Source organism: Pithys albifrons, chromosome 7, assembly GCF_047495875.1.
Source record: "Pithys albifrons albifrons isolate INPA30051 chromosome 7, PitAlb_v1, whole genome shotgun sequence".
NCBI classification, from domain to species: Eukaryota; Metazoa; Chordata; class Aves; order Passeriformes; family Thamnophilidae; genus Pithys; species Pithys albifrons.
The window spans coordinates 56029777-56047463 of NC_092464.1; the positions used below are offsets into that span (position 1 = coordinate 56029777).

A 17687-nucleotide genomic window follows, 5' to 3' on the forward strand; every position below is an offset into this window, starting at 1 on the left:
CAGAGCCATTGAAGTTGAAGGACCTGCCCTGCCCTGCTCATCCCTGCCCTGCCATGAGGGGGTCATTCCTTCCACCCACACTTTCTCCCTGCAGGGCCATGGGGAGCTCCTTGGCCAGGCTGAGCTGACCCTGGCAGGCAGCAGAGCCCCTGCCCCAGCACACAGAGCCCTGGGCTGCAGGACCCTGCTCTGCAGGACAGCCCTGGGCACCCCTGGCTGCACCCCCACCCTCACACCCAACAGCCAGCCCTGGGAGAAGGGAACATTCTTGCCCTGTGTCTCTGATGGTGCAGAAGGCAAGTCCTGCTCTGGAGCATGTTCTCCTGATGCACACCAGGAAATCCAGAAGAGCCATCCTGACAGGTCCTGCCAGTGGTGGCATTTGGTAGGTTTAAGACATACTTCCAGGAACTCACCTGCAGTCAGAGACTTACCCTGGCAAAGGGCTGTGAAGGTTTCTCTCATGATGAGCCCTCAGCTGTTCTCTCATCCCACGATACCTAAAACTCTTTCTTACTTCTCTTGTCTGCCCTTGCTGCCTACAGGTCCTTCCACTGGAAGAACTGTGGGAGTTCTTCTGAAAGATCCTGGATGCTGTGGGATGTGCCAGCTTTATGAGATCCTTGCAGGAAGGGAAGATTTACTTTCCTATAGCCAGAGAATTCTTCATTCAAATACTGTAGAGGTTTCTCCTGTAATGAGAGCTCAGTCCCCTCCCAGCCCAGGCTGCCTCTCACCTCTGTCCCTTCTCTGCTGTGCCCTGGGTGTGTGCAGGCAGTGCCCTGAGCCCTGCTGGGCTGTGCACAGGAGCTGCTCCTGGGCAGAGCTGTCTCTCTGCAGCGCTGCCCGCTTGCCAGGAGCTCCCTGTGTGCCAGGAGCCCGGCCCAGCTCAGCAGCACAGCAACAGCCCAGGGCATTTAATGGCCCTCTGGGGGGTTTGGTGCTGAGTCCCTGAACATCAGACCCTGAGGAAAGTTGCAGGAACCTCTTGAGAACCCAAAGTCAGATTCAAACTGTAAAGTTTCTTGTAGTGCTAATGGGTCCCACTGAGGGACACAACTGAGAAATCATCTTACAGGATCTTGTAAAAGTGCAAACCTGGAAACAGCGATGACAGGGCACAGAATCTTAGATCCATCAGGGTTGGAACAGACCTTCAAATCTTTATGTCCAACTCTGAATGCAGCACCACCATAATCACCCGTAAACCATATCCAGTAGTGATGTATCCAGACGCCATGTGAACACTTCCAGAGACACCACCACCTTCCTGGGCTACTTATTTCAGTGCATAAACACTCTCTCAGTGAAAAAAGGTTTTTTTTAATACGTAATCTGAACCTTGATCGATGCACTTTAAGGCCATTTCCTCTCTTCCTCTCACTGTAGCCTTGGTAGAACAGACCAAATTCCACCCCACTAGAAGCTCCTTTTGGGTCTTCATAGATAGCAACAAGGTCCTTCCTGACCCTCCTCCTCTCCAGACTCAAGAACACCAGTTTCCTCAGCTGTTCCTCATGACCCATTTTCTCGAACCCTCCTCTCTAGGGGGAGCCCCCTACACCCAGCTGGGCTGTGGACTGGCGGTCAGAAGAGCTCCAGCACAGCAGACATCAGAAGGCTTGATCAGAAGGCTCACATCTTAGGGAGTTTATTCAGATAGGTTAACAGACAGTTCTCATAGCTCATAGTAGAAGAAGTTAGTTCCTATTACATCAGTAGATCTAGATCTGACTCACTCTCACATCCTAGTAAGTCTCTCTCTCACGCAGTAATGTCCACACCTTTTAAGCACTCTCATATCCAACATGCCAACACATCATTGGTTAACCAATTCACCTGGCATACACCACAGCCTCTCATTGGTCACCGGCCACCACACATACTCCAGGTAGCTCTGTTCTCTTTAAGGTAGAACTCCAAACAGCTTTCCTTAAGGGATGCACTTACACTCACCCCCACACTCCCCCAGCTCCATTCCCTTCCCTGGACACACTCCAGCCCCTCAATGTCCTTTTTGCAGTGAGGGGCCCAGAACTGGACATAGCACTGAAGGTGGGGCCTCACCAGTGACCAGTGCAGATGGAAATCACTGTGCTGGTTGTGCTGTCCACCTTATTCCTGACACTGGTCCGGATGCCCCTGCCCTTCTTGCCCACCTGAGCACACACTGCCTCATATACAGCCACTCTCAACCATCACCCCTAAGTCCCTTCCTGCTGAGCAGCTCTCAAGCTACTCTGCCCCCATCCTGGAGCATTCCATGGGGTTGTTGTGATCCAAAGGCAGGACCCGACACTTGGTCTTATTGATCCAACTTGTCCAGATCCCTCTGCAGAACTTTCCTGCCCTCCAGCAGACCCACAATCACATAAAACTTGGTGCTGTCCATGAATTTACTGAGGGTGCACTCCATCCCCTTGTCCAGATTATCAATAATGATGTTAAACATGACCAACCCCAACACTGAGCCTTGAGGAACCTCACTAGTGACCAACCCACCTGGATTTAGTTCCATTCCCCACCACTCTCTGGGCCATCAGACAGTTTTTCACCCAGCAAACAGTTCCCTCATCCCAGCCATGAGCAGCCAGTTTCTGCAGGAGATGCTGTGGGGGGTGGTGCCAAAGGCTTGACTGAATTCCAGAGAGACACATCCACAGCCTTTCCCTCATCTCCTGAGTGGGTCATTTTGTCATAGAAGGAGATCAGGTTGGTCAGGCAGGATCTGCCTTTCCCAAGCTCACAGGGGCTTGGTTTTCATGTTTGTGCTGTCTGATGGCACTCAGGATGATCTGCTCCATGGACTTCTGTGCCACCAAGGTCAGGCTGACAGGCCTGGACTTGTCCAGATCCTCCTTCCAACCCTTCTTGTGGATGGGCATCACAGTTGCTGATTTCCAGTCAGCTGGGACTTCTCCAGTTCACCAGGACTGCTGGGTAATGAGTGAAAGTGGTTTGGCCAGCTCTTTCTCCAGCTCCCTCAGCACTCTCAGGTGCGTCCCATCTCAGCCAGGGACTTGTGGAAGTCTCACTGGCAGAGCAGGTCACTCATCATTTACCCCTGGATTTTACAGGGGATTCACTCAGACTCTAATCACCAACTTCACGCCCTGGGATCTGGGTATCCTGAGGACAAATGGGTTTAGTGTAGAGGCAAAGAAGGCATGAGGTCCCTCATCTTTTTCCTCCTTCCCTGACCATGTGCTGCCTCTGCATCCAGCAAAGGATGGAGACTCTCCTGAGCCCTCCTTCTGCTACCCATGGATTTAGAGACACACTTTGTTTTCTTTAAGTGCAGAGCAAAACTCAGTTCCTGTTTGTCTTCAGCCCTTCAAATTTTCTGCCAACATAACCTCACAATATCCCTGTAGTCCCCTAAGTATTTTGCCCATCTTCCCAGAGGTGACACACTCTCTTTTCCCCCCCCCGAGTTCCAGACTGGGTTCTCTGTTTAACCAGGCCATGCTTTTTGCCCTCTGGCTTGTCTTATGGCACAAAGGCAGAGCTCCTGGAGCTTTCAGATTTTTCTTCTTAACGTTCCTCCAGCCTTCCTGGACCCCATCTTTTGAGGATTGACTCCCCAGGGACTCCATCAATCATTCTCCCAAAGAGGCCAAATTCTGCCTGTTGTCAGTCCCATGAGTCAGTTCTGCTGCCCTCTCCTTCCTTCACCCACCATGGAAAACGCTGCCCTTCAGTGTCTCTGTGCCCAAGATGGCCCCAACCACCACATCGCCCACCAGTCACAGAATCATAGAATGCTTTGGGTTAGAAGGGACCTTAAAGAGCATCTCGTTCCAACCCCCTGCCATGGGCAGGGACACCTTCCACTAGACCAGGTTGCTCAGAGCCTCATCCACAACTTCTGAGGATGGGGCAGTCAGAACTTCTCTGAGCAACCTGTGCCAGGGCCTCACCATCCTCACTGTAAAGAATTTCTTCTAAATATCTCATCTAACCCTTCCTTCTGTCAGTGTGAAGCCATTTCCCCCTTCTCCTGTCACTCCAGGACCTTGGAATTAGTCTTTCTCCATCTTTCTTTTAGGCTCCCTTCAGGTCCTGGAAGGCCACAATTAGGTCACCCCAAGACCTTCTGTTCTCCAGGCTGAACAATCTCAGCTCTCTCAGCCTTCCCTCATGGCAGAGCTGCTCCATCCCTCTGATTATCTTGGTGGTCTCCTCTGGACTCGCTCCAACAGCTCCATGTCCTTGCTGTGCTGGGACCCCAGAGATGGAGGCAGCTCTGCAGGTGGGGCAACATCCAACCAGGTGTGTTCCAGCAAGGACAGTGTGGAACCTCCTGGAACCAAAGGGGACATTGTGACACCACAGAACCTCCTGGAACTCAAGGGATATTATGAGATGACAGAAACTCATGGAACCATAGGGCAATTCGTACAAACTGGGCCTCATGGATCCAGAGGAACCCTGAGATATTTTGGAACATCCAGGAATGAAGGGGCCTTTGTGTCTCTGCAGAGGGTTATGGAGCCCAAACTACCCTGGGGCCGCTGCTGAACACCATGGAATCAAAAGTCCATTGTGATGCTGCAGGGATTAATGGAACTGAAAGTACCCTGGGAGACTGGAACCTTCTGCAATCAAGGGGCCATTTTGACACTGAAGTGCCTTAGGAGCCAAAGGGACCCTGAGGCACTGTGAAACCTCATGGAACCAAGGGGCCTTTGTGACTTGTGGGGACTCCTGGAAACAAATGAACCCCACGACATTTTGGAACCTCATGGCACCAAGGTACCATTGTGGCACTGCAGAGCCTTATGGACCATGGCAGGATGTTCTGCCCTGATCAGGCCCAGAATGGCTCAGAGAATGCAAACAATGCAGGCTCTCTGGGCTGAGTCACTGCTGGCACCAAGGGGCTGTTTGGGTGTTGAATTCTGCTAAAACCAGCCTGGTTCACCAAACTGCAAATGCTCATCCTGCTTTTTGAATCATCATTTGACAGAGAACTGCTCATTGGCCTGGAAACATGTGACCAGCAATCCCTGACAGTGTAACTATAAAAGCTCAGTCCAACTTCCATATGGCAGATCCTTCCACAGACTGCCTTGAAGCATGTGGAGCTTCTCCCATGAAGCAGGGATGGTTCTTCATGGTCACTGCCCAGGGGTTAAGGGAAGGAGAGAGATCTGCCCTCTTTAGTTGTGTGAGAGTTACATCAGTCCCTTTTAAATGATTGATTCTATTTGTTGCTTTTGATCAGCTGCATTAAAATAATTGCTTTGATACAGTGCACTGCACTATTTTATGCTATAATATACTCTACTAGGAGGCTTTAGCTTTTCCAGAGTGTATTAAATATTTAAGAAAATATCTGTTCACTTGTCTACTGTTCTGCCTGCTCATTTATCATAATATATAATGCAATTTATATAAGTGGATCTGATTTGCCATCATTAAAACCTGTGAGGAAAAGTGATTCAATCACCCCTCTATAATTCCTGAAATGACCCCTTGATTCCATGAGGTTCCACAGAGTGACAATGAATCCATTGTGTCAATAAGACTCTGCAGTGTCACACTGGGCCATTCATTCCATGAGGTTCCACAGTGTCCCAGTGGTGGTGTCAGAGATGGTGGAGCTTTTCTTTTTGTGGTCAGAAATAGAATGAGGAAAAAATAATGTCACCAATGGCATCTGGGAAGGTCCAGACTGGACATGGGAAGAAAGAAATTTCCCTCCAAGACAAGTGCTCCGATACAAAGCATCACCCAGAAGTGGTCTGGATCAGTCCAAGGCTTTGTGTGCCAAGGCAGAGCCAGGGAGGAGGGAGAGATGTCAGTGCAGGAAGGGGCCAGCGAGGTGGGGCAGCCGGGGGATGACGACAGCCTGCAGGGAAAGGGGCAGGGCATGGACACCGTAGGACAGCCTGGGCTGGAGAGGAGACAGGGATGTGCAGAAGCTGAAAGGCCCCAAGAGAGCCAAGTTGTGCAGGCCTTTGGCCATGGCTGCTGTGTGTGCCCCTGATGGCATGAGGAGACAAGTGAGCCTTGCAGCCGTGGGGCCTCATTGCCTCCTTGTCCCTGCTCAGCAGCCTGGGAGGTGCCACCCCATTCTCCTGTCCCTGCTATTCCACATCCCACACCACAGTGCCCAAGGATGAGTCCTGAGGAATGAGGAACAGGCAGAATCTCCCTTCCCAGGGCGGGGGGTCACAGCTGTGACCTTTGGGTTAATGAAATGCTTCTTACTTTCGTCAGCATCAGAGTGACCTTTCTTTCCTAGTCCATATTTGTCATCATTGTCTCTTTGTTTTCTAACTGGAATCTCAGGACACTTTCTCAGTTATGTCGCTCAGAGGGACCCATTAACAACAAAAGAAACTTTAAAGTTTGATTCTGACTTGGGTTTCTCAAGAGGTTCCTGCACCTTTCCTCAGGGTCTGATGTTCAGGGACTCAGCACCAAACCCCCCAGAGGGCCATTAAATGCCCTGGGCTGTTGCTGTGCTGCTGAGCTGGGCCGGGCTCCTGGCACACAGGGAGCTCCTGGCAAGCGGGCAGCGCTGCAGAGAGACAGCTCTGCCCAGGAGCAGCTCCTGTGCACAGCCCAGCAGGGCTCAGGGCACTGCCTGCACACACCGAGGGCAGAAAAGCAGCGCAGAGAGAGGTTACACACAGTCTGGGGTGTGAGGAAAGTTGAGAGGAAGATCCACAGAAGAGGAATCATTCCGGGCTTTGAGAAGGTAAGTCTGCATGAAGGGCAATGTATGTGCAGTCTGTGGGAAGATCTCCCAACGCTGGCACATCCCACAGCCTGGGGGGTCTCTAATGTGGGATATCACAGTGTCTCTGGTGCTGAAGAGGAGGACGGGCTGCAAAGCAGGGACTCTATGCTGCACCATCCCAGGGACATCCCAACAGGGTTCCCTCCTCCCAGGGATGGCTGTAGGCTTTGAATCCAACCTGTGCCACCCAGGCTGCTCCAAACTGTCCTGCAGAGCAGGGTCCTGCAGCCCAGGGTGCTGTGCCAGGGCAGGAGCTCTGCCACCTGCCAGGGGCAGCTCTCAGCTGGTCTGGGGAGCTCCCTCAGTGCTGGGAGAGAGGCTGTGGGTGGAAAGAGCAAACCCTGGCAGGGCAGGGCAGGGCAGGGCAGGGCAGGGCAGGGCAGGGCAGGGCAGGGCAGGTTTTTTCAGCTATCAAGTGAGAGTTTCATAGGTGAGGACTGCTTACAGAACCATAGCACTGCAGGATATTTTCCAGGGGATATTTCAAGGAGAAGGTGAAAGGGGGGATTTCTATCAAGCTCTCAAGCCACATACCTGGTGGTTTGTCATGCAGAGGGAACACTGAGGAGCTGCACAGGGGCTGAGAACTACCTGGTATTGTTGGAGTCTGGGATGTGGCACAGCTGGCTCAGGGTGACAATGCCCTGAGTGCCCACCTGGTTCTGCCCTGGCTTCTCCCAGCTGGACCCTCAGCGTGCATTTCCTTTTTTCTCAACTTGCTCATGTTACGGGAATTGTTTCCTCCTACTCTCAGTCAGGTTCACTGGGAATGGGAGTTCAAGCTACAGAGTCAATCACTGATCCTGTGATCCCCCTCAGGCAGCTGGGTCCCTGGGAATGAGACATTCCAATTTTCCTATGACCTAAGGGGCTGTCAGTAGTGAATTCTGTGTGCCTGGAAAATGAGGTGTGTTTCCCAGAATCAAACCCCATTGTCAGGACACTTGGCTCTTCTCTGAGATGTCCTTCCAAGCTGGGAACTGCCCTCAAGAATGCAAATCATCTTCATAGCACAATTGTGTTATCTGAAATCCCCAGTGCAGAGGGGCAGAGATGCTGTGCCCATCCCAGGAAATGCTGTTGAGTTAGTGAAATGAACCATGTGTGTCCTTGAGACCTTGAGCCAGGCTGAGACATTGAGTGGTCTCTGATGGATCTCTCTGCTCTCAACAGTGTCTAGTGGAATTTCAGACAAAAATGGGAGTGTGATCACTCTCTGTCTGAGGAAGGCCCAAGTCTAGGGCAGCTGGAAGAAGGCAGAGGGAGAGAGCAACTCCCCTCACTCTGCACTAAGCCACAGACATCGTCCTGTTTGGGAAGCCCTGCTCTGCTCTTCCTCAGGGCAGCACAAATGCTGAGGGGTTCTGCCATCCAGGAAAACTCCACAGGGAAGATGAGGGGAGTCAGAAACAAAACACCCAAACCTCTGAAACTGTCTTCTGGAATCCTGAAATCTTCTCAAAACTGGGAGTGCAGATGCCCATGAGAACTTTTGCTTCAGGAGCAGTTTCATCTGACACAGCTGAACACCAGGATGGGCCCTGCCCCCACCATGGCCATGACCCCACTGGAGCAGAGCAGGGCTGACCCTCACAGCCAGTGGGCAGAGGGGCTGCTCCTCATGGGAAATGTAGTGAGCACCAAGCAGGGCTCCAGCCATGGAAATGAAGCAAAGTTTTCTGAAAAAGGAAAAGTGGGGAGTGTGAGCAGAAGGGAAAGGGTTGTTGGGATATGGCTGTGATTATTCTCATAAATATCTCATCTGATTTGTCACTGTTATTTCCTCCTTGGACAGTGCCCCACCTCCAGAAGCAGCAAATGCCCAACAGCAGCTCCATCAGCCAGTTCCTCCTCCTGCCATTGGCAGACACGCGGCAGCTGCAGCTTCTGCACTTGTGGCTCTTCCTGGGCATCTTCCTGGCTGCCCTCCTGGGCAACAGCCTCATCATCAGCGCCGTAGCCTGCGACCACCACCTGCACACCCCTATGCACTTCTTCTTGCTCAACCTGTCCCTCACAGACCTGGGCTGCATCTGCACCACTGTCCCCAAAGCCATGCACAACTCTCTCTGGGACACCACAACCATCTCCTACATGGGATGTGCTGCACAGGTCTTCTTCCTTATTTTCTTCATTGGAACAGAGTATTCCCTCCTCATCATCATGTGCTACGACCGCTACGTTGCCATCTGCAAACCCCTGCACTACGGGACCCTCCTGGGCAGCAGAGCTTGTGCCCACATGGCAGCAGCTGCCTGGGCCAGTGGCTTTCTCAATGCTCTGCTGCACACAGCCAATACATTTTCCCTGCCCCTGTGCCATGGCAATGCCCTGAGCCAGTTCTTCTGTGAAATCCCTCAGATCCTCAAGCTCTCCTGCTCAGACTCCAAACTCAGGGAAATTGGGCTCCTTCTGGTTACTGCCTGTTTAGTGTTTGGTTGTTTTGTTTTCATAGTTTTCTCCTATGTGCAGATCTTCAGGGCTGTGCTGAGGATCCCCTCTGAGCAGGGACGGCACAAAGCCTTTTCCACGTGCCTCCCTCACCTGGCTGTGGTCTCCCTGTTTATCAGCACTGATGTGTTTGCCCACCTGAAGTCTCCCTCCATGTCCTCTCCATCTCTGGATGTGGTGGTGGCAGTTCTGTACTTGGTGGTGCCTCAAACACTGAACCCCCTCATCTACAGCCTGAGGAACCAGGAGCTCAAGGATGCTGTGAGGAAAATGATGACTGGATGCTCTCCAGAAGCATAAAACTGTTGTTTCTGTTGATGTCTGCATAGCATTCGGACTGGAACTCATTACAGCCCCATCCTGTTTTCTCAGTATTTTGGTGGGGGTCATGTGATAAGTTTGTGCACAATTAAATTTTTAATTAACCTCCACTATAATCTAGTATGTTTCTTTGGAGTTTGACCCAGAGACTGTCTAAATCAGGATTTGTTCCACTTGAGTAGTTACACAAAATAAAGGACAGTGCAGTGACTTGTTTGATCCTTCTTCTTAGGCATTCAGAAAGGACAGCTCACTGCAGGACAGTGCATGTTTACAGAGAGGAGGGGACTGTTCAGAGCTGCCCTTTCTCCTTCCACACTCTCCTAAGCCCTTGTGTTCGTCCAAGGCCTTGGTCCTCTGCCAGGTTGGTCACATCCTGCTATGTGTCCATCCTGGGCTCACAGCCAGGGACAGGCCATGGGCACTGCTGGGACACAGCTGAGCTGCACAACAGCAGCTCCATTAGGAAAGGGGTTCTCCTGAGGGCAGGGCAGGAAGGCTTTGGGCTTCCTCCGAAGTTGCTCTTAAGAACATGCCTAAGGAAGAGACATTCAAGAGGCTCCTTGTGCTGCTTTGTCTGCCCATGGCTCAGTGTGATGAGATCAGGTTCCCAGTGTGACTTTCAAAGGACTTAGTTCTGGTTCAGGTTTTACTTGTTGGTGGCCAGAGACCATGCAGATGAGATTAACCTTCCTGGGGCTCAACAGCTTGTGACAGGGCTGATGGCAGGAAAGTGATTTGCTTAAGACACCTTGAAGCTGCCAGGAGAACACGAGACCTGCAGCAACAGTGTGAGCAGGAGCTGACAGTGAATAGAGCCCAATGAGAACAGGCCTGTCCAGCTCGGAGTCACCCAGAGATAATATTCTACATCTGATTGTGAACTGAAAGAAAAGAGTCCTGCAACCCCAGGGAATACAGCAGGTTGAGGGAAAGGAGTCTTGTCATTCATTTTACTTTCCATAAACATTCCTTGTCTGGATCCAGTGCAGCTCCCAAACCCATCTCCCAGCACTGGAACAAGGCAGAGCCCCTATGAGCACCCTCCATGGCCACACAAGAGCTTGTGTGGCAGGTGGTCAGTGACAGGGACCACCATCAGCTGGCTCTGCCTCCCAGCCTGACCAGCACAGCCCAGCAGAGCACCTCCATGGCCCCAGGCACTACAGCCCATGTGCCTTGCAGAGCAGCATCCACAGCTGGGGGGTTGTGGGGAGCACGGGGAGGGGCTGCAGGAATGGCTGGTCAGGCCAGCACAGACGTGTTCCCCTGGGGAAAGGCTCTGTGGGGAGATGGGATGTGCCAGGAGAAGAGCAGGACAGGCTGTGGGTGCAGAGGAGCCATGGAAAGAGGCTGTCTGGTCCCTGGGGCAGCAGAAGCTGCCTGAGGAGCCCCAGGACTGATTCTCTCCTGCTGTCCTGGGGAGTGGGGCTGGCCCTGGGGCTGCAGGAGATGCCTGAGATGATGGTCTCCTGAACATTCCAGACACAGAGTCACTGTCCCTGACCTCCAATACCTCCATTTCTTGCTGCAGGGCCAGACATGATTGTGCTGCTCTGTGGGGCTGGGGCTGGGGCAGGTGGATTGGTGGGACCAGGGAGGGGCTGAACTGGGCCATGCCAGGGAGAGGGAAACCCCAGTGTTGAGCTGAAGTGTGTGAGTGTGCAGGGTGGGGGCTCTGCAGGGCTGAGGTGCCTCCAGCCCCGGGCAGTGGCAGCAGGAGCCCAGGGAGACACTGCACATGCTGCCAGAAACTGTCTGTGTGTGTGCAAGGGAAGGACTCGTGTCTCTGAACAGCCCTGGGGGTGTGAGCAGGGCATGAGCCCAGCTCAGGTGTGGGCACAAGCCCAGCTCAGGTGTGGGCACCTGCCAGAGCCCTGACATTTCTGGGTGTGACTGCAGGAACAACCTCCCTGTCCCAGGGACATTTATCTCACCAGCCTTGAGCATGCCCATTGCAAATGTCCATGTCTCCTCCATGCCTGTCCTCTGCCTTTATGTCCCTTTCTTCCCACACCAGGAAACAGCCTGGGGGAATCTCCCCTGTGCAGTCAGAGAGGCTCTGTGAGCAGGAGTGACAGTGTTCTCCAGAAGGTGCATTTGTCCCCTTTGACATGGCCCAGAGCTCAGGACTGTGAAAACATTCCCAGGCACACACAGCTTGGAGAGATCTTGGGAGGCAAATTGGGAGAGGAAGAACAGAAGAGACAAAATTAGGGATATGAAACCATCCCAAAGAAGTTCAGTAGCTCCTCTGAGCAATGTTTCTGCATTCAAAACACTGGTAGGAAATGTACTCTGATAAATAGCTGCACAAATATTTTCACATAAACAGTGAGTGAATCAGATTAATAGAACAAGTGTGTGGTGTTGTCAGTAAAAAGAAAATTATGAAAAAATCTTGAAATTAAAAATAAACAGCACATCATAATGAGAGGCAAGGAAGTCTTCAACAATTACCAGGATTTCTTGTCTGCAGAGGTTTCAACTACCTCCTAAAACCCACACTCCTGGCTTCAGGCCATGACTTCCCAGAGCAGTCACAGAGTTGGCCACTGCCCCAGAGATGCCCCAGGGCAGCTCAAGGACCCAAGTATGAAAAGTCCCCCAGAGTGTCTGTGAGTCCTTCTGGAACAGGAGCTGCTGGGCAGGAAGGACCAGCTGGGGAGGGACAGGGAATCCCCCCCTGCAGCACTGCTGGCCAGGCTGAGGAGGGTCCTCTCCAGCACAGCAGAACATCCTGTCCCCTTGGGGGCTGGGCTGTCAGGTGTGTTCCCAGAACTGACTGGCCAAGCTGGGCAGGCAGATGCTCAGGGATCATGAAGGGTGTCACAAAGCTGAGCCCATCCAGCTGAAGGATTTGGGGAGGTCAGGAGAAACTGGGGCAAAAGGGATGGGATATTTGGGGGAAGGGAGGGGGGCTTGGCCAACAGAGAGGAAAGATTTTGGTGAGGTAAAACCAAGTTCAGGTAATGCTGAGGGTGTTGAAACACTGACTGTGCAAACACTCCTGATGGACCTTTACCTATAATTTGTGTACCACTGCAACTTCTGTGAGGATAACTTGATACTCCTCATTTCGCCCCCAACAATCTTCTCTCAGGAACCAAAGGGACCCTGGGACACTGTGGAAAGCCTTGGAACCAAGGGGCCATTCTGACACTTGGGAACCTCATGGAATCAAAGTTCCATTGTGACCCTGCAGGACCTGAAGGAAACAAAAGCCCATTGTGACCCTGTGGAGACTCATGGAATCCAGGGATCATTGTGACACTACAGGGCCTCATGGACTGCAAGGAACCCTGGGACACTGCAGAAATTCATGGAATCAAAGGGGCATTATGACACTGCAGGGTGTCATGGATTCAAAGGAATCCTGGAATATTTTGGAATCTGAGGTAATCATTGTTCAATTGTAACACTGCAGAAACTTATCGAACCAAGAGGCAATTTTGACATTTAAGGGCCTCATGGAACAAAAGAGACCCTGAAACACTGTGGAAACTCATGGAAACAAGGGGTCAATGGGATACTGCAGGGCCTGAAGGAGCCAAAGGTATCCTTGGACACTGCAGAGCTCACGGAACCAAAGGGTTCATTGTGACAGGTGGGGCCTCACGGAACAAAAGGGGTCTTGAGACAGTTTTTAACTTCATAGAATCAAGGGGTCATTGTCACACTCTGGAACCTCAGGGAACCAGGATGCCACCTGGACACTGCAGGGCCTCACAGAACTAAAGGAATCCTGGGACAGCACCGAACACTGGAAATATTTTGGGTCTGGCTGAGCTGGAGCTCATTTCCCCACAGCAGCCCTCCCAGTGCTGGGCTTTGTGTTGGGAGCTGGAAAGGTGCTGAGAACACACCAATGTATTGGCTACTGCTGAGCAGGGCTGGCACAGCCCCAGCACTGCAACGTTCCTTCCCGAACTGAGGACAAGATCCTGGGAAGGGACACAGCCAGGCCAGCTGTGCCAGAGTGACCAGAGGGATATTCCAGATCATGGGATGTCAGCTCAGATATAAAAGATGAGGACAGGAGGAGGAAGAGGGGCATTCATTGTTTCCAATATTTGCCTGCTGAGCAGCTGCTCCGTGTGCTGAAGCCTGGCTTGCTGGGACATGGCCAGACATCACTGATGATGGGAAGTAGAGAACAAACCTGTTATTTTCCTCTTTGTTTGTGTGCAAACTTTGGCTTTTGATTTAGTAAAGTGCCTTATCCCAACCCATGAGTCATTTTCCACCTTATTCTCTCTCCCCTGTCCATCTGGGAAGGGCAGTGATAGAGCGGCTTGATGGGCAGCCTGTAATTCTCCCCATTCTCATTTTGCTCTTCTTAAAGATGGGCTTGGCATCTGCCTTTTCCAAGAACCCCAGAACCTCTCAGATTGCTCTGGCCCTTTAGAGAGCACAGCCCAGAATCCCAGGCAAGGGTGATGCAGCAGCTCAGGAGCACTTGCAATGAACTGTCCAAGACCACTGAGATGGATCTCACTGGGCCAGTGGAGTTTGTTCCTGGAGTCACTCACAGAAATGTCAAGGTCCAGCAAGGCATCCACCTCTGAACTGGGATTGTGGGATTCTCATGCACCCAGGGGTGATCAGAGAGTCTTTCCCTTTTACACCCATGGGGAGATCATTGCAGGAGTCACAGTCTCTCCCTGGGCTCTCACTGCCACTGCTGGGGGCTGGACGCACCTCAGCCCTGTGGGGTGTCACCTGCTCTGCCCCTCTCTGAGATGCCCCATGGCCTGAGGGATGGACACAGGGGGAGCTCTGTGCTCAGAAGCACATCCCAGTGCTGCATCCTGGGGGTTTTCCAGGGGATGTGGGGCCCAGAGTGAAGTGACCTCGAGACACTGTGTGTCCCACAGCCCTTCCCAGCATCTCCAGGATTAGCTGATGGTCTTTGTGTTCTCTTGGGTTCATCTCCCCACACACACACTGTGCATGCTGAAGTCTCCTCTGTACAATTGCAGCATGGCCTTGTGAACTGCTCATTTGGTGTCCCCATGGAGGGACAAACAACCTGTCAGTGGTGGGTGAGAGGCCAGTGCTGGGAATGGTGTTCGCAGGTGGTGATCTGTGACAATTGCCCTGGGGCCCCTTGCCCAGGGTGTCCAGGAAACAAAGACAAAGCCCAGACCCTGCTCTGCTGCTCCTTCAGGTGTGTCCCTGGAGGCCTGGCTGTGGAAGGGACTCTGAGCTGCTGCTTCCCCAGCCCCAGAGATGGTCTTTTTGTCTGCTCATTCCCTCCGGGGTATCTTTTCAGTCATGACCTCAGTGGGGCTTGCTGACACTCTCAGGAACTTGAAGGTTTGATGATGAATTTTGCTTTTTTAGAGGTTTGTTCAGTTTTCAAATCTTCAGTTCAGGAATTCACTGCCAGAGTGCTCATTAACATTCAAAACATCCTAACAAGACAAGCCTTGGGGAATAATTTAATATTAAGTCTTCATTTCTTTTATGCTTCATTAGACAGATACCAGAAGTGTATTCAAAGTGAGTGCACTACAGTGAAAAAAAAATTAAGAAATAGAACTTTTTGTCCCATTTCCTTTTTCCTGTTTATACACTGAGAGCAGCAAACCCTAATTGATATTGTCCCCAAGCACCAGGGATGGTCTCCTTGTCTGCTCATTCCCTTCATGGTCTCTTTTCACTGATGGCATTTTAACCAAACTATCCCCTGGGAATAATTTACTTTTACATTTTCAAATCTTCTGTGGTCAATTACAGAGATCTCAGAAATGCATTCAAAGTGAATATCTTATACTTTAAAAAAAAACACACAGCAAAAATATGTCTTTTTGTGGCCTGTTTATTTTTGCCTGTTTATACATTATTATCAGCAATTCCCTATTGATATTGACCCAGAGCATCTCCTAATTCAGTGTGAATAGATATGAAAATCAAGACCCTTTTTGTCTGACAATCCATCAGACTTTATCCCTAATCCCCACCCCACCATTTCCCTCATCACACTCCTGGCACTCAAAGCAGCCTTGTGGAAACTGAGCTTCCTCCACTAAAGGCTGGACCTGCAGGTTTCAGCTCCTGGGCACCAACTCCCACCTGCTGTACTTGGAGAAAGAGCTGCAGGAGACACACAGGGATGTTCATGTATTGTCAGCAAACAAAACCAAAGGAAGGCACAGCTCAAAAATAGAAGAAATTCCTCTGCTGTATTTTAAGTTCACATTACTGACGTCCACTTTCCACACCAGGCAATTTTAGACCAATGGAAAACACGTTATGTGTCAAGCACAGATCTAAAGGTCCCTCCAAGCGCTCCCTACCCCAATTCTGTCCATTTTGCTCTTTGCACACAAGAAGTCACACACTGAAGTCAGAAGTTCCCTTGATCCAGAGCAGGAGGAAAAGAGAGAAAGTGAATGAATTACTTTGTTGTGCAGAGCTAAATCTCCACTAATCCAAATATTTTGGGGTTACAGGAATTTTATTGGGCATGTTCTGCAGCATTTGTTCAGATGACAACAGGTTAGGTGGGATTGTTGATCTGCTGGAGTCCAAGAAGGCTCTGCAGAAGGGTCTGGACAGGCTTGATTTATGGGCCCAGGCCAACCGGATGAGGTTCAGCAATGCCAAGTGCTGGGTCCTGCCCTGGAGTCACAACCACTCCAAATCCCTGGTCATGCCCTGTAACTGTTCTCCACATCCTGTCCTGTGTCCTTAATCCCTCCATTTCAAGGAACGTTTTGGAATAAGGGAGCTTTGTACTCTGGGTATGGAGGGAGATCCAAGTGTCACTGGAGTAGGAACTCATCAGGTTTGTGCTCTTTAGGGGTTGAGGAACTGGTGACACTTAGAGACACAGAAAATCTCCCTTCATTGCCCACAGTACAAATTAAACAGGATACAATTTTTAAACTCCGCAGCTCTTTGTGCATCTTTCCTCAGCCACAGCAACCAGGATAAGCCCCGTCCTTGCTGTGCTGGTCCCACAGCCCAGGGTGCTCCTGGCCTCCCTTGCTGCCAGGGCACACGGCTGCCTCCTGCCTAGCTCCTGCCCACCCACAGCTGCCTTACAGGGCTGCTCCCAGCCAGGCAGCTCCCAGCCTGTGCCATGGCCAGGGCAGTGCCCTGCAGGGGCACACACTGCCATGTGTCCCTCTGCCATTGCAGGAGGTTCCTGCCAAGACGGGCTCTCCTCCTCCCTGAAGCTTTCCCTGAGCACAGAGGCCTGAGAGACCTTTCCAGTGAAGACTCAGGCAGAGAAGCCATGGAGTCCCTCAGCCCCACAGCAGTGTCTGCTGGAATTAAATCCCCCTCCCCATCCCACAGCAGCCCTGCATTTCCCTCCTTCAGCCTTGGTCTCCAGCACAGCCACTGAGGCTCTTTTGGCTCTTGACTTTTCCTGCAGCCACCAACTCCAGGGGAGCTTTGCCTTCCCCACAGTCCAACGTTCACAACACAGGCCATGCCCAGGAATTCCTTGTCTGTGCCTGGCCTTGCTGTCAACCCCTGGCAGAGATTCCATGGCCCCTTTGTGCCCCACTGCCCCACAGCTGGTCCCACAGCTCCCTGTGCAGCCCAAACCCAGGCCAGGAGCATCCATGGTGGGGAATGGCCCCTCTGATGCGATGCCCAGGGCAGTCCTTGGCCTTGGTGACAGAAGACTGGGTGGCTAATTAGCTATGATAAAATTAATACTTACTTCTTTTTTATAACAGTGAAGTTACAAGGAGAAAAAAAAGGAAAATTGTATAAGAGGAGAGACTTGGTCTCTCATGAAATGCACTGGGTGTCACTGACAGAGCAAAGCAGGCAGTCTCTTCCTGCTGAAAAGCATCCAGTCATCATTTTCCTCACAGCATCCTTCAGCTCCTGGTTCCTCAGGCTGTAGATGAGGGGGTTCAGTACTGGAGGCACCACCGAGTACAGAACTGCCACCACCAGATCCAGGGATGGGGAGGACATGGAGGGAGGCTTCAGGTAGGAAAACATACCAGTGCTGACAAACAGGGAGACCACGGCCAGGTGAGGGAGGCACGTGGAAAAGGCTTTGTGCCGTCCCTGCTCAGAGGGGATCCTCAGCACAGCCCTGAAGATCTGCACATAGGAGAAAACCATGAAAATGAAACATCCCATAAATAAAAGAACACTAGCCACAAGAAGCCCAAGTTCCCTGAGGTAGGAG

General features: G+C 51.6%; 3 protein-coding genes across 8 annotated transcripts in view; all 3 read left to right on the forward strand.

The window, feature by feature from the left end:
- Window positions 1-17687, forward strand: part of LOC139673817 (zinc finger protein 850-like) — a 584874-nt gene that overhangs the window by 180486 nt on the left and 386701 nt on the right. The gene's annotated exons all lie outside the window — the stretch shown is intronic.
- Window positions 1-17687, forward strand: part of LOC139673838 (class I histocompatibility antigen, F10 alpha chain-like) — a 137234-nt gene that overhangs the window by 32321 nt on the left and 87226 nt on the right. The gene's annotated exons all lie outside the window — the stretch shown is intronic.
- LOC139674128 (olfactory receptor 14J1-like) lies at window positions 8570-9502 on the forward strand. The gene has a single exon (XM_071560274.1). It carries the CDS (start codon window positions 8570-8572, stop codon window positions 9500-9502), a length of 933 nt encoding a protein of 310 aa, XP_071416375.1.